Raw genomic sequence first — 27,223 nt, 5'->3', positions numbered from 1 at the left:
GAGAAAAGTCACATTTTGAGACCTGTGAAAACCATGAATATTATGTTAGATGATAGATGATTATGCATGCATATCACACATTTGCAGGGAATGCATCATTTCTAAATATTGCATCTCCTCAAATGCAGGTATAATGAGAAAAGTAGGTAAATCAGGAAAACATATGGCTTTTTGGAAGAATAGGAGGCTAAGAAAATAAATGTGCATTGAAAGCATAAGTCACTCACCAAGAAAATGCATAATTTACAATGTGTTTTCTAGGATAATGAATATAAAAGTATATGTTGTATGCATAAAAATTTACTCTTCTTTTTGCTGACTTGTGAGTGTCTGACCATGTGAATTTCCTTCCCGAGCACCAATCCTCTTGAGGATGAGTGAATGGTTGTGGGTTCAAAGCAAAAATCTTGTATTTGGCCTTCTTCTGACATCTAGAAATTTCTGGCTAATGTTGAACGCCATCAAGTGTTGTGTGCAATAGAAGCAAGCAACTATTTTTCTAAAGAAAGTAAATTGTGCTTCAATTATTTATATGTGTGTATGTATATTTGATTCATATGTCCTATATATCAAAACATAAATAATTTTTATAATTATTAAGTAGATTATACACAACTCTAGATTAGCCCTTTTATGTCCCAATGGGTGGCAATTACAGAGATAGGTGTATTTCCACAAAGGCTCAGTGAATATGCCTCCACCTCTGTCACCACTTAGTTTGGGGATTTTGTGCTTTAATTCCTTCATTTATTAAATAAATGAACAACCACACACACAAATATTGTGCAAAGGGTCTCTGAGGTTTCATTCAGAGTTATGATTCTATGATTCTACCTCATGGTTTAAAAAAATATATTTATATACTGTAAGATGTTTGATTCTGAAAAGAGCCATGTACTATTCTGCTGTCATGTTAAAGTTATTCATTTAATGATTAATTCTAGAAGCATTTATTTGGGATTTACTATGTTTCAGGTCCTGTGCCATGTCCTAAGGATACAAGGATTATTTAGACATAGCCTCTGTCCTTGAGGAGCTCACTGTCTATAAAGGACCTCATCCTTAATAGAATTTCCTCTCAAAGGTCTAATTGCAGAAAGTCAAAATTTCTATGCAAGTAACTCAATATGTACCTATAATACCAAGTCCTGGTGATAATTGGTATTGCATTTTGGAGAACTGGTTTTATCTTTGTCTTTTTTTTTTTTTTTCCTGTTTGTTTGTTTTTAAATCAATGAGGCGGTGTAATAGAAGGGAAGTGGGTTTTGCCCAGCAAATTCGAGTTTAGAATTTTGACTCTGCACATCTATGAAGTGATGATAGAACTATCTACTTCAAAAGCATTTCAGAGGTATATTGAGGACTGCATAAGATAATGCATACAAAAACCTACTCAATGAATAGTAGCTGTTACTTTTAATATGGGTAATTGAAAAATACTTCTTTGTTTAAACACCCTTTTCAAATAAGTAAACCAATTAAGTTTTTTTTGGACTGAAATCTCTGAAGACTTGTTTCTTACTATCATCTATGGCTGTAACTTCTACCCAAGAGTTTTATAACCAAGATATTTGTGAGGATTCTATGGACACTAGATCAATATTAATCTGTATCAATTAAATTAACTAATTAAACACATGAAATTGATAATATTTGACTTGACCAACAGAAATGGCAATTTCATATAGTTCAACCTAATACCACTAAAAGTAAATTTCAACTTTGTACTTTTTAATATGAATGGCATGTAAAATTTAAAAATTATTTTTTTCTGGAAAGGTGTTTCCTCACTAAAAAATACATTTGATGTGTACAATTCACAACATTTGCTATTTAAATCAAGGAAGAAATGGTAAAATAAATCTTCCTGGTTTATTTTTCCAGAGTAGTTTTAAAAAGTTCAAATATGAGTTTAATGCTGTGAAAATTATAGCCTCAGTAAATGGAGGAAAGGACATTAAAATCCATATTTGTTGTTGGCTATTAAGGAAAAGAACAAATCTTTGACTATTTTAAGAGAACAACATTAAAGTTGTCAACTAATGAGCTAAAACTTGTTCTGTGACATATCACTGTGCAAAAGATTAGAGCAAATTGGCATAACAGAGAGAAAGAGAAAGCGAAAGAGAGCCCCGTTTTTCTCCCTGTTGTGTATGTGGGTGAGACAGAGTATTGGGAGTGCGTAGGAGACGTGTGAGAGGATACGTGGGAGAAGTGGTGTTTAAAGTGTTCAAAGGAAAGTAAGATGAAGACAGGAAAGTGTACGCTGGGATGCAGGTTTCCCAAACCAGCTATTCTGCTACCTAGAAGAACCTGTATCAGCACCTTTTACTAGTAGCTTTTGAACTTCCAACTGTCCACTGGGCTGGCAACATTCTCTTCTTGGTAGCTATGTGTCATGCTGCTACTCTTGGCTTGAAAAGCCCAACTCAAATCCCATTTCTGTGAAATTGTCCCCAGTTACAGGATGTTTTCTAGAAAAACCATTCCTTCCTCTATCCTTAGCACTAAAGCAAAGTATTTCTATTTCTTCCAACTCTTCCCACTCAAGTATTTTGTAAATGGTTTGTGCTTTTGTTTAACAGTGGGCTAAGAAATATATTAATATTTGTACATCTAATATGACCTTAAGACCATCTAGTCCATATTTATTGAATGCCTATATTATACCAGGGCCTGTGCCATGTACTGAGATCAATAAAAATAAGACTTGAGTTTGCCATTGAGGAGATGACAGCCTCATGAAGTCACCTTTGAAATGTACAAATAAATAATGCTATGAAGCACTTTACTATGTTTCTGAAATTCTTTTCTCATAAGGGTTATTGGGAATCCTGTAATTCCACCATTTGAGATTCATTGCTTTGGTCTTAGGCTTGGTATGTATAATATCAAAATATCAATACAGGTATTGGGATACTGCTTTGCCTCTTTCTTGACATCTAACACCTCAATGTGAAATGCTTCATCTGATTTCTTTCATGGAAGGAGGACAGAAAGAACGTGAGGGCACTAGACACACAGGTATAACAGCATGTGAGGAGGCAGAATTCATGGGCCAAAAGTGTGGGAAATGTACTAGAGGTCAGCTTTCACCTGGCAGGAGCTGCACAATGTTACTAGGTTGAGGAGATACGGTGATGACCAAAAGGCCAGTGCCTATTGCTCTTAGAGTCGAGGCTGGATCACAGTGCTGTGATTGCTGGGACTGTTGGTGGCACTGCCAAACTAGGCAGGACCACTTGCTCTGTGTCAGGCACTGTGGTTGGTGCTCTATACTCCATGGCACATTTAAGGCCCATAACAATCCTTTGGGGCAGGAGTCATTAGCTCCATTTTACAGATGAGAAGACTCATTCAGGGCGGCTAAGTACTTGTCCAAAGGTCTCACATCTAGTTGAGAGTAAAGCAAGATTCAAGTCTCTCACTGATTCGGAAGCCAATTATTTCTTCTCTTTTTTTTTTTCCTCTTTGAGAGATAAAATAATCTAGTCAAACTTACAGGCCAAATGCCATTGCAAGGGAAATAATTGTGAATGAATGTCCCTTTGAGAATCAGCTTTATGCCACATTAGATGAAGATAACTTGAAAATGAAAATAAATTTTATTTCCAGTATTTTCAAGAATAGAAACAGAGACTCTTCATAGGATCCTTTGAGAGGTAATAAAAAATTCCATCCTTTGCAGGAATACTTTCTCTAAATCCCTGTGGAGGGTCAGTTGCTCCTGCAACTACAATAGAGTGACATGAGGTCCTTCCGCTCTACGCACTGTGCTTAGCACAGCGAAGAGCCACAGCAAGTGCTCAATTACATGAGAACATGGAGACTGGGTGAGGCTGAGTGACTTGTTCAAGATCACTTAGGTGTTACGGAGTGCAAATAGGATTTAAAATCAAAACTGCCAGATTCACAAACTCTTGCTTTTAGCTGATACCTCTTTTAGTTCTGATAGCATGTTCTAGGGCAATACTAATAAGTCTACATTCATTTCTACAGAAAGGCCTTGCAAATACTTTAACAACAACAATAAGAACAACAGCAACAAAACCAAAAATAATAGCTAACATTTATCAAACCCTTCCATGTGCCAAACGTTACACTAAACAATACGTTTATTATTTTGATTCTTCCTTATAGCAGCCCTATAGCAACACAGTAGACACAGTCATCATTTTATTGATGAAGAAACTGAGGCACAGAAAAGTTAAATAAATTACCCAAATTCACAATTACAAGTGATGGAGTTAAGATTCAGACCTACTTTTTTTTAATACATATTTTTATTTTTAAGTTGTACAGGAAGTAACAACTTTTTTATAGTATATAAATGAATGTAAGTATAAACTAGCCAGAACAAAAGAATTAGCATGTACTTAAAAGAATCAGAATTTCTATAAGACAATAAACACTTATATCACACATTCTTTTGGACCAAATGGCAACTGTATATACAGACAAGGCAAGCACTGGTACATCAGAGGTACCAAAAACACCTTGTTTGATGTGGTCAATTTGGAATTGTAAAAAATAAGTATCCTCAGCTTCTGGATGCCAATAATAGAAGAGCTGGAGGCTAAATAAACAGGGCACTCACTCTACCCCCTTTACTGTTTCTAACTTTTAGGAATTCAGGTTTATTCAAAAGTTTGACACATACAATCCATGGCACACAGAATCCCTTAACTACTACCTCATCTTCAATGATTTCAGAATGGTAACTTTAAACAACTTTAAAGCTTGAGCTCCTGCTAAATTTCCCAAAGTGTTTCTGTGTTCTTTTTCACATGGGCCAAACTCTTCATGGGTCAGCTTTACCCTTATAAGGTTTGCAATACTATTCTCTCCCAGGATACAAGGAACGCTGAAGAATACTTCTTCATTTATTCCAGAGAGGCCCTTAATTATAGTGGAAACTGGATGCACTCTCCTGAGATTCTTCAAAATACTTTCTGTTCAATCAAATACAGATAGGCAATGGCCCCCAAAGTATAACATTTCATGTTAGTAATCTCATAGGCACTGGCAGTCACTTCTTTGTGGACATTTTCCCACCCCTCAGGATCTTTATTGGTTCCTATATCCAAATCCAGATCCTTCAGAGGGACACCAGCAACGTTAACTCCACTCTACACAGGAATATCTCAGTCCCCATGCTCTCCAAAAAATCCACCCTTGACAGCAACAGGCAGTGTTTAGATCACAGCCACTCCCAATAACATGGTTTTGGGAGAATGCACTCACCTTCCAGGCTACAGAGGTTAAGATATCTACTGGACTAGAATAAAAAATCAGTTTGCAACAAATACTGCATTAGGTAATACTGGAAATCATTAATTTAAAGACAGCCACATTTCACTAGACCAAATTAAAGGGTATTTCTCCTTTTTCCTGGCATGTACCTGCTCTTATAATCACTAGGTTGGATTGCAGTGACAAGGTAATCTTTGCTGGAAACACTATTTGGCATTTTCATGAAAGGACTGCCATGTTTAAGATCCATCGTCTCCCCTGTCAGTTTGCCATCATCAACAGCCACAAAGGCAAGTTCATAACTCAAGCCTTTTAATAAGGTGGTGAACACACAGCCCATGTCATCGATCCAGTTCCTATAATGAAGCTCTTACTGTGATGAATGGCTTTCTCATGCTCGATAGTTACCATCATGCAAATGGGGGTGAAGGGCCAGCTGCCTCTGTGGCTCTGCACAGAGCCACCCCAAGGCCAAGAAAATTGCCCCCCGAAGTGCCCACACTCAGGCTGGTCCTCAGGACTCCTGCAGCCCAGCTCACGGCTGAGCACTCAAGAGGTGGATGAAAGAAGAGAATGGAGGAAGGCGCAGGCAAGCTTCAGGCCGAACTTGCTGGGATGTGCAGAAAGAAGGCATTTGAACATTTAACGCCCCCTCACCTTACCCTGGCTATGAAGCAAGGCTGTGCTCAGCTCTCGCTGGCCTCACGGGAGCCTCCAGAAAGTGCTTCTGGTATCTGCTCAGACTAAGGCAGTAAAAGGCTTCTGGTTTAGCCCTTTGTGAATCCCGGAGTTAAAATTTTACAAACAGTATTCTCTTCAATATTTGACATGGATAAGAGGCCAACCCCGGTCCCTGAAATTATTAATTTTCTATTTTTAGTATGTATGCCACGTCAGAGCCACTCTGACTCCTGAGCCAACAGGCTTAAGCAACACTGCATCTAAGTCTGACTCTATCTCTTTATCTTTACCTCTCTTCTTTAGGACATTCCAATTTCCCTTCCCTCTTCTAATGTATCATGTCCAGGATCCTTAATCCTAGCCTGTGGCTTCTTGATTCCGCTCTAAAAATACAGCAACTAGAGTGGAACATAAAACCGAGTTAGGGTGTTGAGTCCAGAAGGATGTCTCCTTCCCGTGCCCCGACTACATTTCTGTAAATAGATTCTAGGTAGACATTTTGGCAGGATCATCAGATGGCTACCTAAAATCACAAGATTTTCTTTTAAGGAGCTGCTGCCATATGTCTCCATTCTAAACTGGTACAATTAATTTTGGAACCTGTACTCTCCCAGACTATCTGCCTTAACAGGGAATTTTGTATGCCTGGTAAATGTACTTAATAAGTATTTGTAGGGTTTGTGCCAGTATTTTGCTTTCTTAGTGCTGCTTACTAGCTTAAATGCCTCTGAACCTCAGTTTTTTCACTGGAATATGAGAAAAGAATATATTCCCTGCTAGTGTTGTGGGAGGTTCATATGAGATAATGCATGTGATGCAAGGTGATGTTATTATCACAGATAATCTAGGTTTTAATTCCACACTAGAAAGGTAATTATAACTGCTAAACCTATAATCACAGAAACTACAGCTTACAGGTCCTATAACTATCCCAAACATAAGATTATCTACCCAGATTTTAAACAGAAGAAAGATTGTACAATTCTTCCCCCTCACCCCTAGAAAGAATGTACAAAGTTTGCTTTCATTGCCCTCTAGCGGTTGCAATACAGAACACATAACTATATTTTTTACATTTTTATTTTTGAAATGTCAGGCACAGTCTTATAAATATTCTTCAAGGAGAAAAGGGGGTTTTAGAGTTGAGGCTGGAAAAGTTAAGAGAAACCTATATTGAGAAAATTTAGATTTTATTCTGATGGTTAAATTATAACAAAATGGATTCTGAAAAAGCATGGATGTATGTGTTCAATTTTAATTTCTACTTTTTAAACTTTTATTATTTAAAAGGAAGTCTTTAGTTTATTCACAACTAACATGTTTAGTCATAACTAAGATAGTGTTTAATCCTAAATTAATTGTTCAAAAGCCTTCAGTGCATCCTTCTTGTCGCCCAAAGTTCTCTCAAAAACATACATTCCTAGAATGTTGGAGCTGGAAAGGACTTTAAAGGTCATGAGTCTCCATACTTTCACTTTACAGAGAAGTGAGAGGCTCAGGAGTTGCTCATGTTGCACTGAGTAATTGAGTGGCTGCACCTGAAACCTTTTGCTTTTCCTACCCTAGTCTAGTGCTTAATTCCTCAGCCTGGGCTTCGGAGGCCCAGGTCTCCTGTTTTTTTGTGTCTTGTTGGTATGGACTGTTCATAATCCTTGAGCATCTGCTGCCTTTCACCTCTGCGTTGGAATTCATGCTCTTCCTTTGTGGCCTGATGAAAAAGTGGTTTATCTTAGACTTGCTGTGAGGATCTGGGAGGCTCTTCCCATTACTAAGGAGAGCATGAATCGTCCTCGCATCACCCTGTGAGGTTTTTGCCTTCTCTATGGAACTTCCTTGCCTCTCTCTACTTTTATCATGGTGTAATTCAGTGCTCATTTCTTCTCCTAGACTGTAAGCAGCATCCTGAGGACAAGACTCATGGCTTAGTCATCACTATACTCGACACAGCAAGGCAACATGAGCACTGAAAGCCCTTATCGAGTTTGCTGTAGTCAGGGATAGGTGGATAAATGAATGAGTAAATGAACAGATTAGAATATCTTATTTTCTAACAGGAGGTTTAAATAGATGTTAGTAAGGGAATGGAAGATATATTATGTTAGTAGCTTGTATCAGAATTTTCCTCAGGGAAAAATGATGAGCCATCTGCGGTCAGAGTCTCTTACAAGCAAGTAAAAATGAGAGTTGCGCTTTTTTTTTTTTTTTAATAAGAAATGAATATGAAGGTAATAAGAGATTAGGGAAGAAAGGTCAGGAAAAGGGAAAAGAGAAAAATCTGGGCAGCATGAGCGAGTGCCCAAAGGACTTTAAATCAGAGATACCTGACACTCACTTTTCATTTTTTTTTATATGTTTTCATCTGTCAAAGCTTCAGTCCTGTCTGCTACACACAAAGAAGGTGCTAAGAAACACTTGATTATATTTAGATTAGATACAGAAAGAGTGTGCTTTTCTCTAATGTTCTTAATTCCAGGGACAAGTGACTCATGTCCGCACTTGCCTGAGGAGGATCATGACCCCCCATCAACAAAGGCAATTTGGCTTAGCATGGAGGCAGACCAAAGAAATTAAAAAACAAAAACAAAAACAAAAAACAAAAAAAGGAACTTTTACCTTCCTGAATTCTATCATAAACCTGGGAATAGAATAACAAAAATATATGAAAAAAGCCATAGTTTTAGTACAGTTTATGTAGCACACAAAAGCTGAGAGATATGGGCAGTAAATATTTCTAGAATTTGTTTTACAGCATCATTGGTCCATCAGGAAAGTTCCTCTCCACAGCAGATTTTGAACATGGAGAAATAACAAGAAATTAAATTATATGGAAGAGTATTGGCCCTTCCCCGGCCCCTCTTTCTCTCCTTCAAGCAGGAGAATCCTAGATCATTCCAATGTTCAGGAAGAAGCAACATTGTTCATTTTGAGCCTTCTCAAGCAATCTTGGTTCTTAGAGCTCCTGGCTGATTACTAGTGCTTTGTTACTTCAAAAGAATAGGACTCTCACAATTAAAAAGAAAAACCAAAAAAGCAACAAAGCCACAGATTTTACTTTCACTTTTTAACTCACCTTTAATTCATTGAATTATATTTTTAAAATCTACTGTTTTAATGCTGTGATCAAATACAATCAATAATACAAAAACTCAGCAAATCTGCTGCCTTCCACCAGTATATGTAGTTCTATGCAAAATCTTTTACTGCCATCTTGTGGATATTTAGGAAATAACCCCAGTCACTATGTGCTATTTATTGTATCCTGCTGGAATACGAGGCTCATTTGCCACAGTTTATGAAAATAACTGGGGAGAAAAAAGGTATAAGAAAGGAGCAGCTAAATATCCAGGTCTTCATTTAATCTTATCACTTTATACTCACTACTTAACCTCTCTCTGAGGCTTGCTTTATGAAAAGTTGGTGTTACAATGGTGCATTTCCTGCCTATCTAAAGGTTGCCTTGAGGAAAAACAAATAAACAAAAACCAACAACAGCAACAACAACAAAAAAGCAAACGTAAAGTGCTCTGTAAATTAAAAGTACTGTTCAGAAACAAGAGATTATTATTCTTGTTATCATGGGACCTTACTAGATTGACGATACGTAAGCATTTGATATGTAACAAGGTAACTATGGTCCAGGCTGAAAAGTCCGGATCTTGGTACCTGCCTTCAGAGTGATTTGTCTTCTCTTTTAGGGCTCCCAGGACAAGAGAGCAGGTGTTTCCAATGAAAAAAATCCCTACAGATGGTGTTTCCTGAAGCACAAAATAAAATGGGCCTGGGGACTGAGGAAGGAAGTGTTTTCTTTTTTACTGGTTCACCCGTGTGCAAGTGGGCACTGACATTCCAAAAGCTCAGCAAATATGCAGTACAGAGAGAGCCTCTTCCAGTGAAAACATGCTACCCCTGGGATACTACCCACTGATTCACATTTAGTCATTCTCTTGTAAGTTTTTCAGCCTGGTTTTTTCTCTCTAAAACAACACTTAAGCTGAAAAACTGAGGCAATAGGTTGGCACATAGATGGCTCAGACAACTTAAAAAAGAATCATCTGAGTATTTCAGGGAACAACTTAGAAGAGAACTTCTAAAGGTTTTTCCTTCCTCATAAGGTTTCTTCAAGTTCTTTCATTCGCAAATTTATTCACCACTAACACTTCTGTGTGCCTAGCACTGGGTTAGGCCTTGGGATGCAATGATGATCAAGACATAACTCTTACCCTTAGGGAACTTACAGTGTGTTGAGAAAAGTGTTTCCAAAAATAAACAGACAACAAAAGGAGAGCATGGGATGTTTCTGAAGAATTGTGGAGACACACGGTTGGGGAGAAGGGAAGCTGTCTGTCCCTGCATCTGAGCCCCACTCAAGGGCCCCTTCCAGGCCCTTCTTTATCTTCCTTCGTGTTAAATAAGTTTCTCCCTCCTCTGAACTCCTGAAGCGCTTAACTGCGATAACTAGTTCACCTGGTGATCATCTCAGATACCTTTCCTGGTTTTCACCAAACCAGTCCTTATCCTTACTTCTCTACCTGCAATTTGATGTTAATAATTAAAATGTTATTTATCAGTGATAATCATGCATAATTCTTATTTCTGCCTTCTTGATATACTTTCATAAGTTAACTAAAAATATTTACTAAGCATGTACTAAAACCATAATTTATGGTTTTAGCCATTTTCAGCTCAATTATTTTGATTTGTAGTCAGTTCTTAGGCATTTTAATTTCAGAGCATGAGCCTCCCCTGATGGCAATTTCCATGGAAATAATGTAAGATAAGATTTTCTGCAGGTGAACAATTTTATCACCTGGAGCTATTGTAACATCTGCCTAATCTTCTTCCCTTCTATTGTTCAAGAGTTTATTCATTTCCTCTGTATGCTATCCAAGTTCCTTATGGTTTTCTTTTTTTCTTTCTTTTCTTTTCTTTTTTTTTGGAAACAGGGTCTTGCTCTGTTGCCCTGAGCTAGAGTGAAGTGGCATCATCATAGCTCACTGCAACCTCAAACTCCTGGGCTCAAGTGATCCTCCTGCCTCAGTCTCCCAAGTAGCTGTGACTACAAGCGTACAACATGGCACCTGGATAATTTTTCTATTTTTAGTAGAGACGGGGTCTCACTCTTGTTCAGGCTGTTCTTAAACTCCTGAGCTCAAGCGATCCTCCTGCCTCAGCCTCCCAGAGTGCTAGGATTACAGGCATGAGCCACCACACCAAGCGTCCTTATGGTTCTTAATAGTTTCATTTCAGGATTTGTCTTTATCCTCCCCGCTACTCTGATCTCCCAATACACTGAAGGCCTGGAAGGGCAAAGGCTTTTTATTAAACACTTTATTGTTAAAGCTTGGCATGTCATGATCGGAATCTGGGTCTCAGATGGATCCTATGGGTCCTTCTGCATTTACCTCTCCTCTCCTTTCCATCACCCTGCATGAGGCCGGTGGGTCTCCCTGGCCTACATACTGGCTGGGAAGTTCACACCTCATGACTCATGATTTCTGCTAATTCAGGTCCTGCAGTTGCTCAGAAGCTGAACAGAAGTCAAGAAGCAAAGCAAAGGCCAAAGCTTCCCTTGGGAATTTGGGGTGGTAGAAAGAGAGAAGCAGCTCACGTATGAGCAGGTTGCTGTCATAGGGCACTCATCAAGACTCTCCTTTCATGTAGGCATCAGTCGTTGACAACAGTCATTACATGTGGTAGTATGAATAGTGTTGGGAGTGGCGGTGATGACGACCAAATAAGGAGATATTTGGAATTAAGGAACATATTATTTATTTTATTGCTTTTTTAAATTTCAAAATACTATGGGAGTACAAATGTTTTTGGTTACATGGATCGTTTTTGTAATGCTTCAGTCATGGCTTTAAGTGTGCCCATGACCCAAATAGTGGTCATTGTGCCAGTTAGGTAGGTTTTCCTCCATCCTTTCCTCCCCCCTCCCCCCTGCTTGATTTCTGCTGAGTTTTACTTTTCTCTGTGCACATGTGTGATCATCAGTTAGTTCCAATTTAATGAGTACATGTAGTGCTTGTTTTTCCATTCCTGAGATATTTCATTAGGATAATGGTCTCCAGTTCCATTCAAATTGTTGCAAAAGGCTTTAAGTCATCCTTTTTTATGGTCGAGCAGTACTCCACACTCTACACGTACCACATTTTCTTAATTCACTCATGAATTGATGGGCACTTGAGTTGATTCCGTATCTTTACAATTGTGAATTGTGCTACAATTAACATTCTAGTGTACATGTCTTTTTGATAGAAAGACTTCTTTTCCTTTGGGTAGATAACCAGTAGTGGGATTGCTGGATCAAATAGTAGGTCTACTTTTTGTTCTTTGAGGAATCACCATACTATTTTCCATAGAGATTTTACTAATTTGCAGTCCCATCAAGAGTGCATAAGTGTTGCTTTCTTTCTGCATCCATGCCAGCACCTATTTTTTTTTTTTTTTGGACTTAATAAAAGTCATTCTAGCAGGGGGTCAGGTGGTATCTCATTGTGGTTTTAATTTGAATTTCCCTGACGATTAGTGACATTGAGCATTTTTTCATGTTTATTGGCCATTTGTCTATCTTCTTTTGAAAAGCTTCTGTTCATGTCTTTTGTTCACTTTTTAATGGGATTTTTTTTTTCTTGCTTATTTGAGTTCTTTGTAGATTCTGGCTATTAGCTCTTTATTGGATGTATAACTTGCAAATATTTTCTCCCATTCTGGAGGTCATCAATTTGCTCTGTTGATTGTTTCCTTACTTGTACAGAAGCTATTTAATTTAATAAAGTCCCATTTATTTATTTTTGTTGTTGCTGTTATTGCTATTGAGGTCTTAGTCATAAATTCTTTGCCTAGGCCGATACCTAGAAGAGTTTTTCCTACATTTTCTTCTAGAATTCTTATGGTGGCATGCCTCAAATTTAAGTCTTTTATCCATCTTGAATTAACTTTTGTGAGTGGTGAGAGAGATGGATCCTGTTTCATTCTTCTGCATGTGGCTATCCAATTTTCCCAGCAATATTTATTGAAAGGGGCTTCTTTTTCCCAGTGTACATTGTTGTCTGCTTTGTCAAAGATCAGTTGGCTGTAGGTAGGTGGTTTTATATCTGGATTCTATGTTCTGTTCCACTAGTCTATGTCTCTATTTTTGTGCCAATACTGTGCTGTTTTGGTTACTACAGCCTTGTAGTATAGTTTGAAGTCTGGTAATGTGATGCCTCCTAATTTTTTCCTTTGCTTAAGATTGCTTTGGCTATTCGGGTTCTTTTATTGTTCGAGACAAAGCATACAATTATTTTTTCTAGATCTGTGAAATATGATGTTGATATTTTGACGGGGATTGCATTGAATCTGTAAATCACTTTGGGCAGTATGGACATTTTAACAATTTTGATTCTACATTGTTGATTCCTTGAGCATATGTTTTCCCATTTGTTGTGTCATCTGTGATTTTTTTCCTCAGTGTTTCATAGTTCTCTTTGTAAAGATCTTTCACTTCCTTGGTTAAGATATTCCTAGGTATTTTATTTTCTTTATATCTATTGTGAATATACCATTTGACTCTGAGCTTGACTGTTACTGGTATATAGAAATGCTATTGATTTCTGTACACTGATTTTATAACCTGAGACTTTGCTGAATTTATCAATTCCAGGAGTATTTTGGCAGAATCTTTGGGATTTTCTAGATATAAGGTCATATCATCAGCAAAAATTGATAGTTTGACCTCCTTTTCCCTGATCTGGATACTCTTTATTTCTTTCTCTTGCCTGATTGTTCTGGCTAGGATTTCCAGCACTATTCTGAATAGAAGTGGTGACGATCTTGTTCCAGTTCTTAGGGGAAATGCTTTCAACTTTTCTCCATTCAGTATGATGTTGGTGTGGGTTTGTCAATATGGCTTTTAGAATTTGAGATATATTCCTTTTATGCCTAGTTTGTTTAGGGCTTTTATCATGAAAGGGTGCTGGATTTTGTTAAATGCTTTTTCTGTATCTATTGAGATGATCATATGGTCTTTGTTATCACTTCTGTTTATGTGGTGAATCACATTTATTGATTTACTTATGTTGAACCATCATTGCATCCCTGGGATGAAGCCCACTTAATCATGGTGGATTATTTTTATTTTTTTTGACATGTGGTTGAATTCAGTTTGCTAGTATTTGATTGAGGAGTTTTGCATCTATATTCATAAGGGATATTGGTCTACAGTTTTCTTTTTTTGTTGTGTCTTTTCCTGGCTTTGATATCAAGATGATACTGGCTTTGTAGAATTAGTTGGGGAGAATTTCCTCCTTCTTGATGTTATGGAACAATTTCTGCAGTATGGGTACTGGTTCTTTTTTATAGATCTGGTAGAATTTGGCTGTGAATCCATCTAGTCCAGAACTTTTTTATTGGAAGATTTTTTAAATTATTGCTTTGATCTCACTGTTCTTTATTGGTCTACTCAGGAGTTTTATTTTTACCTGATTGGGTCTTGGGAGGTTGTGTGTTTCCAGGAATTTTTCCACTTCCTCTATGTTTTCTAGTTTATGTGCATAGAGATTTTCATAGTATTTACAGATGACATATTGTATTTCTGTGGTATCAGTTGTAATAATGAAAAACGAGTTTTTCATTTCTGATTGAGCTTATTCAGGTCATTTCTCTTCTTTCCCTGATTAATCTAGAAAGAGGTCTATCAATTTTCTTTATCCTTTCAAATAACCAACTTTTTGTTTTATTGATCCTTTGTATTTTTTTGTTTGTTTTCCATTTCTTTTAATTCTGCTCTGACCTTAGTTATTTCTCATCTTCTGCTGGCTTAGGCTTTGGTTTGCTCTTCCTTTTCTAGTTCCTAGAGATATGTCATTAGATTAATTTGTGATCTTTCTGTCTTTTTGATGTAGGCATTGAAGGCTATGAATTTTTTCCCTTAGGACTACCTTTGCTGAGTAGAATAGATTTGGATAGCTTGTGTCCCCTTTGTCATTCCATTCAGGGAATATGATTTCCATCTTAATTTCATTACTGACCCAATAATCATTTAGTAGTAGGTTGTTTAATTTCCATGACTAAGTGTAGAATTGAGTGTTTCTCTTGGAATTGATTTCTAGTTTTTTTCCACCATGGTCTGAGAAAATACATGGTATGATTTCTATTTTTTTTTTTTTAATTTTTGAGACATGTTTTGTGGCCTAAGATATGATCAATCTTGGACATGTTTCATGTGTTGATGAGAAGAATGTATATTCAGTAGTTTTTGAGTAAAATGTTCTGTAAATATCTGTTAGTCCCATTTGTTCTAGAGTCCTGTTTAAGTCTAGTGTTTCTTTATTTCCCCTTTTGATGATCTGTCCAGCTCCATCAGTGGGGTGTTGAAGTCCCTGACAGTTATGATGTTGCTGTTTATCTCTTTGTTTAGATATAGTAGGGTTTGCTTTATGAATCTGGGGATTCCTGTGTTAGGTGCATTCACATTTAGGATTGTTATGTCTTCTTGTTTAATTGCTCCCCTTATCATTATATAATGACTATCTTTGTCTTTCTTTACCATTGTTGATTTAAAGTCAATTTTATCTGATATGACAATGACTATACCCAATTTCTTTTGGTTTCCATTTGCATGGAATATTGTTTTCCATCTCATCGCCTTATTGGTTCGATGTGTTTCCAGGTGACAGTAGATACTTGCGTTGCATTTGTTCATCCGTTGAGCCAGGCTTTTTTTCTTGAGTGAGGAATGCCGACCATTCATATTGATTAATAGAATTGAAATGTGGGATGCTGTTCTGTTCATCCTGTTGGGTAGTACCTTGTTGCTTTGTTTTACCTCTTATGCTCTTATTTTATGTGAGCTCTGAACTTTAGCTTTTGGGTGGTTTTACACTGATTGCTGTCTATTGTGCTAATCCATGTATAATGCAGTTCTGAGTATTTCCTGCAGGGCAGGCCTGGTCTTGACAAATTCCCTGTGTTTGCTTTTCTGGAAAAGTCTTTATTTCTCCATCATATGTGAAGCTTAATTTTACAGGATACAAAATTCTAGGCTGGTAGTTCTGTGTAAGGAGATGGGGCCCTAATCCCTTCTGGCTTGTCAGGTCTTTGTTGAGAAGTCTGCAGTTAGCCTGATGGCTTTTCCTTTGCAAGTTACTTGATGTTTTTGCCTCATGGTTCACAGGAGTTCCTTCTTCGTGTTGACTTTGGCCAGTCTGATGACTATATGTCCTCATGATTGCCACTTTGCAATGAATCTCCCAGGTGTTTGTTGAGTTTCCTGTACCTGGATGTCTAAATCTCTAGCAAGACCAGGAAACTTTTTCTCAATTATTCCCTCATATTAGTTTTCCAGCCCTTGTTCATTTTCTTCTTCATCCTCAGTGATGCCTATGATTCTTATAGTTGACTGTTTTATATAATCCCATATTTGTTATAAACTTTGTTCATTCCTCTTAATTCTTTCTTTTTAATTTTTGTATTATTGATTTTAAATGATAAAATATTAGTATGAGAAGAGTAAAACAAAGTGGTTCTTCCTTTTTACCATATGTGCCATGTCATGCATTATAACCATGTTCATGTCTTATCTGTCTACTAGGCTGTCAGCCCATGAAGATGGGATCAATGTCAATTTTTACTTCTCTATTCCCTATAGAATCTAGCATAGTATTTGACAGTCATGCTTTCATTATTGAACACATACACAGTATCAGGCACTTTTAAAGGCTCTGGGAACACAGCAAAAAACAAAACACATCTATAGGAGATATTCAATAAATCAAAAGAATTAACAAATAAGAATTTTAGTCATACATATAAAGTGTTTCCTACTTCTTTCACTTAATATACATATATTTATGTGAATTGATAAATAAACTCCCAATTTCCCCTTCTACGCTGGATCATTTCCATCAACATATAAACACTGTTAGAAAACAAACAAACTCTACCCTCTATTTAACCATTCTATTCCATTTTCCTATAGTAAAACTCAAAGGAGATATCTGTATTCACTGTCATTAAAAGAGGGAATTTGGATGAAAGGGCAGCAGGAACTTTGGAGAGATTTTAAGCAGAGGAGTTACATGGTCAAAGTTGATACGATCTATGAAGTTGGTGTAAAAGATGAAAAAAATACTGACTTTGAAGTTGGGCAGACCTGGAGTCCAGTTCTTTTACTAACTGTGCAGTCTTAACCAAGTTATTTAACCTTTCTGAGTCTCAGAATTTTGATCTACACAATAATAATCAAACGATGTGAATTTTTTACCAGGTAGGAAGCACAAAAATATATCTCTCAGCACTTGAGCTCAGGAGTTCGAGACCAGCCTGAGCAAGTGAGACCCCATCTCTACTAAAAATAGAAAAAATTAGCTGGGTGTGGTGGTGCATGCTTGTAGTCCCAGCTATTCGAGAGGCTAAGGCAAGAGGACCCGTGAGCCCAGGAGTTTGAGGTTGCTGTGAGCTAGGCTGATACCACGGCACTCTAGCCTGGGTGACAGAGTAAGACTCTGTCTCAAAAAAACAAAAAACAAAAAGAGTAGGGCATGGTGGCTCATGTCTGTAATCCTAGCACTTTGGGAGGCTGAGGCAGGAGGATCACTTGAGCTCAGGAGTTTAAGACCAGCCTGAGCAAGAGCAAGACCTTGTCTCTACAAAAAAAAAAAAAAAAAAAAAAAAAAAAAGAAAAACAAAACCAGAAAGAAAAAAGTATATCTCTCTTACCCTTTTTGTCATCAATCCTCCCCTTTTATTCTCTCGGGCCTAGGCCCCTCCCACTGGAGGCTATTCTCCAGAAATAATGCTATTGTTTAAGAAGCACTTACTATTCTTAAGATCCTAGATCTAAAAAATTCCTTATATGAAGCATAGCCTGCCAAATGATCTCTAAAAGCCATTTATCATTTTGCCACCCAGTACCCAGCTCTTCTTATTTTGGAACAATCCAAGACAGAAGGATGCACAGCCTTTCCCCTCACTAGAGAAGCCAAAGGTGGGCAGTTATTTCCTTTTCTAACCCCTACCCCTCAGCAGCTAGAGCAGGGCAGGTCAATCATATGTTCCAGCTGACAATTTAGCATTCCTGCAGTAAGGTGGAAGTTGTATGGAGGGATAGAGATTTTTCACAGCAGTGTGGCCTGGCCGTAAGTGGCCAGTGGTGACAGTCTCAGGAGCAGCATCCTGAATAGACTATCCTTCCACAGGATTTTCTCCCTGGCCTCTGAGCCCGATTCCCTGTGAGCTGTTATTTCTCCAATAAATTCTTTTTTCATCTAAGTTACTCAGAGACAATGTCTGTTGTCTGGAGTCAAGAACCCCAGCAGGGTAAATTCACTATCCAGGTTTGCAACAGGCACATTCCTAAAGCAGTTAGCATTACAGGTAAGAGAGCTGGTTGTGATAGAAGGAGGCCTATACCTGGAGTCTAACCGGCTTTGAGTTAGAAAATTGCTAAACTCCTCAGTTTCTTCTTGTATAAAATGGCAAAGTGACCCTCTTTCTACCTATCCTGAAGGGATCCTATGAGGATCAAATAAAATAATGTCCACTGTAAAGGACTTTGTACATATAAATAATCATGCAAATATAAGGGTTATTGGGGATTAGCGAGTAAAATAGGTTATTCAGAGGCAAAACCAAATTGGAACTAAAAATCAGTCCACTTTCAGCTGATGATCACTCTTTTCTTAAAATTTGAGATCTTTTTGCAAACGTTTCTCCTTTAACTTGAGTAAGCTATTACACCACATTTTTAATGTTTACATGAGGAAGGCATAGGACCAGGTATTAGTCATCCTTTGAAGCTTGTATAGGAACTCTTAACTACTAAATACCTTTCTGGAAGAACAGAATATGTCACAAACAGATTCTACATGAATATCAAACATTTAGCATTTAGTGTGTAAAAGAATATATACTTAATATTTTTCTGATGTATGGGAATTCCTATTAGTCAATTAAGAAAGGAACTATCTGTTGGCCAGAAAGTCCAAAGCGTTAAGATATTCTGAATCTTCAGGACAGAAGGGGTCAGCGAGCCAGGGGTCTAGATGAATACAAATGAGAAGGGCCCTAGGATTCCCAGCTGCCTTCAGGGAAGTGGGCAAGGATGAGTAATGCATTCATTCATTAAACATTTGCTCAGTAGCTGGGTTCTAAGGTAATCAACAGCACTGCAGAGATGAATAAGACACAGTCTTGTCCTCAAGGGAAGCACTGGAGGATTTAAATGTTGCTTGTAAGTAGCCTCAATCTTAGAGCCTATGTTTACAATGGCTTCTTGTAGTGGCTCATATGTCTCCTTATAAGTACTTTATTATTTTAGGCATTTATGTTTTTTCCCCCACTAATTGGACTTTGAGTGTGGACAGCCTCAGACATAAGCAAACTGCCAAATTCAATTTTCTTTCTGAAGGCTGGCAATGCAGAAAGAGCATAGCTTTGAAATCGGAGGCAATAGTGGCTCACTGTCATTGGTAAATATCTGTGAGATCTTGAGCAAATTATTTAACTTTTCTGAGCTCTCTACCTAATAGTGTTGTTGAGAAAATTCAATGAAATCATAATGCAGTATCCAGCACAATGCTTCGTGCAAAGTAGATATTCGATGAATATTAGGAATGTTATCTCTAATTCTCTACTGTTTGTGCTTCCTTGGGGCCCTCTTTTTTTGGGAAGTTTCTCCTACAAAAGCCTTTCCACATTCCCAGGCTGGGCTAAGGAAAGCTTTTCCTTTATGCCCATGTGGTCCCCGGAACTTACCATTAGCATTTCCATGTTATATTGGAAATAACCTATTCATGTATCTGTATCTCTTCATGAGGCTGTATGTTCACTGAGTACATAAACTATTTTTTTTTTTTCATGTCATATCCTCAGTGCCTAGTAGTTTTGGACACTTAGTGCATGTCCCTGAACTCTGCAAATAAAATTTTAAGGTGAAAATGTTACAAATGTTACTTCTTCCAAATAAAACAGCTGTATGAGTTTTTCTGGAGATTAGTTTAAGGCAGAATTTTCAGAAACTATGTTTCATTTTATAGTAATTCATATTCCAGGGGGGAAAGTAGTTCTTAGGCTAAATAAGGTTGAAAATTCCTTAATAGCATTTCTTTATTTGTTGCAGGTCCTCTAAGATCCTTTATTGGATCATGAACCCTTTTTCCGTGGAGCATATCATAGATCTGGTATTATATAGAACACAGTTTTAGAAATACCACTTTAAGAACAGCTGGCTCTGGTATCATTGAACTGAATTTCAGACTTTTTAAGGCTGCTTACACTTGAATCCTTGAGTAGTCATCCTGTGAGTTATCTATTACAAGTCTAACTTTAAGTGGTTGTTTCCCAAAGTACGATTTTTGTTGCATCTTTCTAAGTTGTGATATATAGCCTGTTAATGATACAATGAATAAGCAGGACTTGAGGAATTTAATCAGAAAGTAGCAACATTAATTTTGTTTTCCTATAAAGTTTACTGAGTTTTTTCACTTAACATTTATTACACAGCCAGATTCTACATCAGATAATGGCGGATGCTTTCTAAGTGAAACATGGGGCAATTCACAAGTTCTTTAGTCCCTTTAGATAACAGAAGGCCCCTGTTCACTCCAAGTTCCTTTTCAGTGGAAATTCAGTACACGCACAGGCTGTGGGAGGGAGCTCAGTACCCAGGGCACAGGCTGCTGCTCAGTCCCCACTCATCACCATGGCTGTTCCTTTTGTGACAACAGTACAACACTTCCATGTGGTTTTCTAGTAAATAACTGCTGTCCTGACCCTCTCAAGTGACCCACAACTCTGGCTGCCTAGAAGTCCCCACCTCCCCACCATCATGCAGCTGTAGCACCATGGCCTGGTGCTACATTGTATGGACTGGTGCCAGAGTTGTGCCAAGTCGTTAAATATTTTAGATAGCACCCTGACCAGAGGTAAAGAAAAAGCCAGGGTGGCTGAAGTGCCAGTGAGAGTGGAGAAAGTAGTGTAGATGAAGACATCCAGGCCGGTAGGGGCCAGACCCTACATAACCTTGCAGGTCATGTTAAAACTTTTAGACTTTAAGAACAGCAGAAAGCCATTGAAAGGTTTTAAAGAAATGGGAGAAAGGACATGATCAGATATGCTGTTTGAAAAGCTTGCTCTTTCCAAAGGCTGAGACTTTGTATGTGACAGGGGACATTTGTATGACTGGGCCGCCAACGGGAATGAAGGACTCCTTGGGCATAACCAGGTCCTGCTGGATCCCTACCCTCGGGTGGGTGGGCTGGGAGTCAGCCTGGATGGCGGGGCTCTGAAGCCGAGGCTGAGGAAGAGTATCTCCCTTGGAGCCTCTTCAAGGGCCACATCTGTTTTTATCTGAGGTGTCCTGTGATCAGGGGCTCTGAGTTGGCAGGAAGACAAATCCAGCAAGGCAGGGAGAAGTCCAGGTGGGCTGCATAATCAAGAGAGGTGAAAGGCAGAGACTAAAGAGTCAGCGGGTCTAGAGACAGTGGGTTTAGCAGAGAAAGCAGAAGCCTGGAGTAAGCACACTGGTTTGGGGAGGCAGCTCGACATGGTTTCTACACCAGAAACTGGGATTTAACTGGTCCGGGTTAGGGAAAATGTCTTTACCTTTTCAAAACCAGCAAACAGCATCAATTCCACTTGGTTAGATTTCACTTCAACGTTGTTTAATAGGGTGCCTGGGCTGATACAGGACCTCAAAATTTCTGAAACCTGATTGATTTGCTCCTGAGTGGAGAGTTGGAGTTTTGCTGGAGTTTGGGTGACTCCAAGTTTCGAGGAGAAGAGAAGAGGAGCCTAAGGTGCTGTTTAGGTAAGAGATTTTGTAAGATTTCTGGTTTAAGCTGTTGTGCTTTTGGAGACAAGGTAAAAAAAAATAGCACAGAGTTGGGGGAGATGACCCTTTTCACTCCTCTGCACAGGCCTCAGACCCTCTCTGATATCTAGGGGAGTGTTTGTTTCCTGTACACTGAGAGACAGTCTCTTAAGCAGAAATCCTTAGCACGGAAAACTATGAAAGCAAGGTTCCTCCGTGGGGCTAGGAGCTGGAGCCAGAGCTGGAAAGGAAGGGTATGATGACTGGAAGGAATAAGTTTCATAGGCTCTTAAGAGGACCACTTAGGAAATCCAAGAAATAGTTTGGGCCATTTTTCAGGGGGCGCTGGGGAGAGCTGATGTATTTCAGACATAACACCAGAAGAGACTGAGTTGTTATTTGAGGTAACAATATAAAGTGACCTTGCCAGTACCCCAAGGTGGTGAGTAGTGTACACAGTGCTCACATTCCATTTGAATAACTTGACAATAAAGGCCTGGCAAGTAAAGTCCTGTCCTTCTGCATTGTTCTAAACATGAAGGTAGCAAGGTCATCTGAGAATTATTGAAACACCCATGTGAGATGTGACTCATTTTCACTCTTTCTAAATCAACAATGCAATTTAAATTGCAATTTGAAAGTTCACTTACCTGTTGTACCTTCCCTTCAACAGCTGCAGCATTTCATTTCTGGCAACACATATTCCCAATCATGTATCTTGGAACACAGTTAGTTAAATACTTTAAGTCTAGCAAGAGTGAGCCTTGGAGTTAAGTCAGCTGGGATGATCTTTTTTAGATGCCTGAGGAATGAAAAAACTAAAAGTGCTTGGAGAGACAGGAAAGAATTTCTTTCTAGGGGTATTGCATCTATGTGCTCTGTTCCATATTTTTTCCCCAACAAAACATTGCAACAAACAATAACGGAAGCATTTCTGTCTTTCCTTCTGCAGAAAGAATGCCTGAGGAGGTTACTGCACTAGTTAATGTGATTGCATGCTGAATGCCCTAAATTCTCCTCCATGAATACTTAAAGAACACCGTTCAACTATTGGATTTCTTTGTACAACAAATCCCTGAGAAATAGAATACAAAAAGAGAAATTAAAGAGAAAAGATCACTCACAATATGGATATGGAATGTAGCCTAAGGTGATTTCTTTAACTCTCAGCATCTTGACTGCTTTAGTTCTGGAGTTCTGGTGGGGAGGAGGTGGAGGCCTAGGATAAATCCCTGCAATGGAGCTTCAGGACCCTCCATCTTCAAGCTGCCACGTAATATGTTTGGACAAGGAATGAACACTAGATGGCGCTCAGAACCTTAAAACAGAGTAAAAGGCCAGTTCTCTTTTCTGTACAGGCAAGAATGTAGAAAACAATTATGGGAACTATAAAAGTATCTTCTCAGGCATTTCTCATTACTGTTTTCCTGTAAGGTACTCCTTATGTAAGGGTTTGGTGGTCAAATATTTTTGGGAAAACCATATACTTTATTTGCTGTAGGAGATTTCCAATGCACATTGGTAAACAGATGTTTTTGAGAAGTTCGTCACTGAAGAAGCCTATACCAAGGAACCTGTTACAGTAGGAACCTATTACAATCCTGCTGTTTCAGTGTTCCATGAAACACACTTTAGGAAATGCTGATCTAATCCAAGTGCTATCCCAAGGAAGGAAGAGCCCAAACTATCTAAAAGAGGCCTTCTTTATGCATGGTTATTTGACTCTTTTTAAAAAACATCAGATCTGTTCTTAAGGCAGAGTTGTTAATAGTAATAGCAACATTGATTGAATACTTACAATATGACATGCTCTGTTTTAAGTGTTACTGCCCCCTCTCTTTCCTCAGTGTGTGTAAATTATCGAGGAAGATTCTATAGTCTGCGTGGGAGAATAATTCTGGAGAATAGGAATGGACATTCTTCCTGTGATTCGAAAGGTAATTGTCTATTAAGCAACTCTCTTATCTATGAAGAACAGTTTAGAGCAATAACCTACCCCCCAGCTCCCTTCCCTGCGGACTCTATTTCTCTTCTCTGAACTTACTACATTATTCTAAGAATGACTTATTTGCAAATTAATCTTACATGATCTAATACGTACTGCATTTTTATTTAGCTCTTGATTGCTATTTAGAGTTTTTGTTTTGTGTTTTCCAGGAAGATATAGCTTGTCCCTATATTTCCAGTGTAAGTTGTAGATGTAAAATATTTTATTTTCCATATTCCATGTAATAATTCAATTCTGCCATTTTCTTTCCATTTGTAATGTTTGAGCTTCTCAAACCAGTTTCTTCTTTTCTCTCAGTGTTAATCAATGAAATTCCAATACTCAGCCTTGAAACTAGCTACTTTCTAGCCATAGGTTAAATAAATTTTAGCAAGCCAAAAAGAGAAATGTTTCCTCTTATCTTTCAACTGAAAAATGCAGATAATATTTTCATCATTGAATGTACGGAGGTTAAAACAAATAAAGCCTATGGTTTGGTGGATTTCCTATTTATACAGAACTAGAGAGTCTAATGTCATCTCTGTGCCTTAGTTTCTTCAACCTTAAAATGAGCATAGTAAGGCAGAATGTTGCTATAAGATTAAATGAGTTATAATAGTGACTGAACCAAAAGTACCATGTAAGTATTAGTTTTGTGTTCCTGAATGTGGTTCAACAAAGTGTCGAATAGAGACTGTTGACACAATTTTGAAGAGAGAATGTGCTATGAGGAGAAAGGAGACTGACTTTCCGTCAGGAGACCTAATTGTGGATCCTGCTTCATGGTCAGCAGCAGTGGAGCTTTAGACAGATCATGCAGCCTTTCTGAATCCCCTTTTCCTGATTTAGAAAATTGGAGCTGTAATAATAACATATCCTGGTACTTAGGATGTCTTTGAGGATCCCTAGAATTAATGCATGTGATAGTGCTTTGTATCTGGGAATGTACTATGACAGTTCGCATGCTGACTATAATGAAATGATGGAGTGGTCCCCCAGTCTACAGATTTTAAGCCAGGATGATGAAGATATGTTAGTATTCTTTAGATAGAATTTTAGAGTCAATCTTTCAGGCTACAGTGACTTCTTAAAGTGACACCATATTTATCCAACACACTTTTTCATTCAATCAACATTTTTTGAGAGCCTGCTAGGTCCCAGGCACTGTGCTAAATATTGAGGATATAAAATCACGTAAGAAAGAGAATTTGATTTCAGGGAGCGTTATCACTTAGTGTAGGAAGACAAACATGTAAATATATGTGGGCAATATGGTTTAATAGTTGACAATTATATTTTATATATCATTTAAGTGTTGAAGAAGTAGATGAGGGAAGTAAAGGGGTGACACTCAGCTCTTGGATGGCAGAACAAGGTCCTGGCAGGGGACCTTACCCTATTTCTCCAATGTGCAACATCTTTTCAGAGATCTGCAAGCGAAAAATGAGTAGGCAGAGGCCTGCATGTGTGAGAGAACCACAGGGACACATACATCAAGGTCGTCATGCAGACTGCTGGGCACTTGACTGAGGTCAACTGACCGTTTGCTATCTAAGTAAATCGTGTGTGAATGTGTGTGTGTGTGTGTGTGTCTGAGAGAGAGAGAGAGAGAGAAATTTGCCCATTTGTTTAAGGAGTTGGAATGATGACTAACAAATATAAAGTCACTTGGAAAATTCTACCTATAAATCATAGCTATAAACTGAGAATAAATTTTTCTAAGCACACAATGAAAACCACACATTAAATGCCTCGTTGACTTATGAACCATAATTTCAGCCATACGAATTGGCTCCTTATGTAATTCTTGATTATTATTTGCATTATTACCAAAATTCCACTATGGGCAGAAACACTCACTTGGATTCAATTATCTATCATACCAGAGAAGTAGCTTGATGTAGCAGAAAGAATAGTCAATAAATATTTAAACAAATAAAAGGAAATAGGGAAAGAAAGGAAGAGGAAAGGAAAAACAGAAGGAAAGAAGAAAGGGAAGGACAGAGGGAAGAAGGAATGGAGGTAGGGAAGGGAGAGAGTAGGCGTGATAGACATTAAAATTGAAAGTTTAAATCCCAGCTCTGACTCTCTCTAGTTGGGTAAACTTTGACAAGTTACTTAATCTCTCTAAGTCTTATTCTTTTTATCTGAACATGGGGCAGTACCATTCAAGGTGACTGTGAAAATTAAAAATTACTTTTATAGTTATGAAAGATGAATAAGTCCTAGAGATCTACTGTACAGTGTAGTACCTCTAGTTACCAATACTATATACTTAAAAATTTGCTGAGAGGGTGGTACTTGTGTAAGTGTTCTTATCACATACATACAAAACAATAAATAAAGAGGTCCAGAAGAAACTTTTGGAGATAATGGATATGTTTACAGCATAGACTGTGGTGATCATTTCAGGGATGTATACATATCTCCAACTCATTAAGTTGTATACATTAAACACGTACAGCTTTTTGTATGTCAATCATACCTCAATAAAATGGTCTTAAAATTACTTTTATTAAATGCTTGATAAATAATAGGTACTTAATGAATTGTTGCTGATAATTCTTAAATTGGGGTAAATGGTACTGCTGCTATCACTTAACACCATTAGCAAACTGTGTATAGCATTATCTTATGCATTTTATTATAGTTATATATACTAAACTGTATACATTATAATGGTGGTGTTTTTAGAGTATGGCCATGAGTTTAGAGGACAAATCTGTTTTTTAATAAAATAAGTAATATACCATTTTAAAAAGGCATGCTTCTCAATGTTCTCTTAGATGCAAATGTGTCTCAGAAAATCTGAAACCTCAGAAAACACTAGCACCTTCACCTTTATCTGAGGGAAGTAAATATAACAAACATCAAGCACCTGAACATCATTTAAACTGCGACATGCACTTGAAACCATAATGCCGCTATCCATTTTTCCTTTTTAATTAAGGTGCTTTCGGTGTCATAATTGAAAGTGACTTTTTCACAGATGGTGTCAGACACGGAAGGAATGAAGACTAAAGAGAAATACTCACCGATAGGATCTGGTCTCCTCTCTGGAGCTCCCCACTCAGGTCTGCTGGTCCACCGGCCAGAATGAAGGATACAAAAATACCTTCTCCATCTTCCCCGCCCACAATGTTGAAGCCCAGGCCAGTGGAGCCTTTGTGCAGGACCACCTTGCGGGGCTCCCTGCAGAAAATGGAGAACACAGCTCACAGGGTGACCCATTCAAGATTTAGGTTGCTTTTACTTTCATTAGGATATATGATATCAGCAATTCACTACCTATGCAAATGGTTTCCTGAGGTAAGATACGTTTGCACATCAAGAAAGAGGCTGATATCAGGACAGATGTCTGAGTTCCTTACTTAACACTTACCAAAATACCATGCAAAATTATTCCTTAATTCTAAAACATTTTCTTAAACTAGTTGTACTTCCACTTTTCCTTTGTTTAAAACATCTGTTCTTGTATTGAGCACGAGGACAGTGCTCAGTGGGATAAA

At 38.0% G+C, this 27,223-nt stretch overlaps 1 protein-coding gene and 1 pseudogene across 12 annotated transcripts in view; both read right to left on the bottom strand.

The window, feature by feature from the left end:
- The window catches only part of DLG2 (discs large MAGUK scaffold protein 2), a 1,100,864-nt gene that overhangs the window by 308,828 nt on the left and 764,813 nt on the right, over nucleotides 1-27,223 (bottom strand). For all 12 annotated transcript variants that reach the window (XM_069469139.1, XM_069469143.1, XM_069469135.1 and 9 more), the window contains one exon: nucleotides 26,750-26,906. In XM_069469139.1, the coding sequence (XP_069325240.1) occupies nucleotides 26,750-26,906 (157 nt within the window). The remainder of the gene's footprint in view (nucleotides 1-26,749; nucleotides 26,907-27,223) is intronic.
- Nucleotides 4,734-5,664, bottom strand: LOC138383609 (L-lactate dehydrogenase A-like 6B; annotated as a pseudogene).

Source organism: Eulemur rufifrons, chromosome 6 (genome assembly GCF_041146395.1).
Source record: "Eulemur rufifrons isolate Redbay chromosome 6, OSU_ERuf_1, whole genome shotgun sequence".
NCBI lineage: Eukaryota > Metazoa > Chordata > Mammalia > Primates > Lemuridae > Eulemur > Eulemur rufifrons.
Note: the sequence above shows the minus strand (reverse complement) of the source record. Positions and strands in the feature narration are given on the sequence as shown.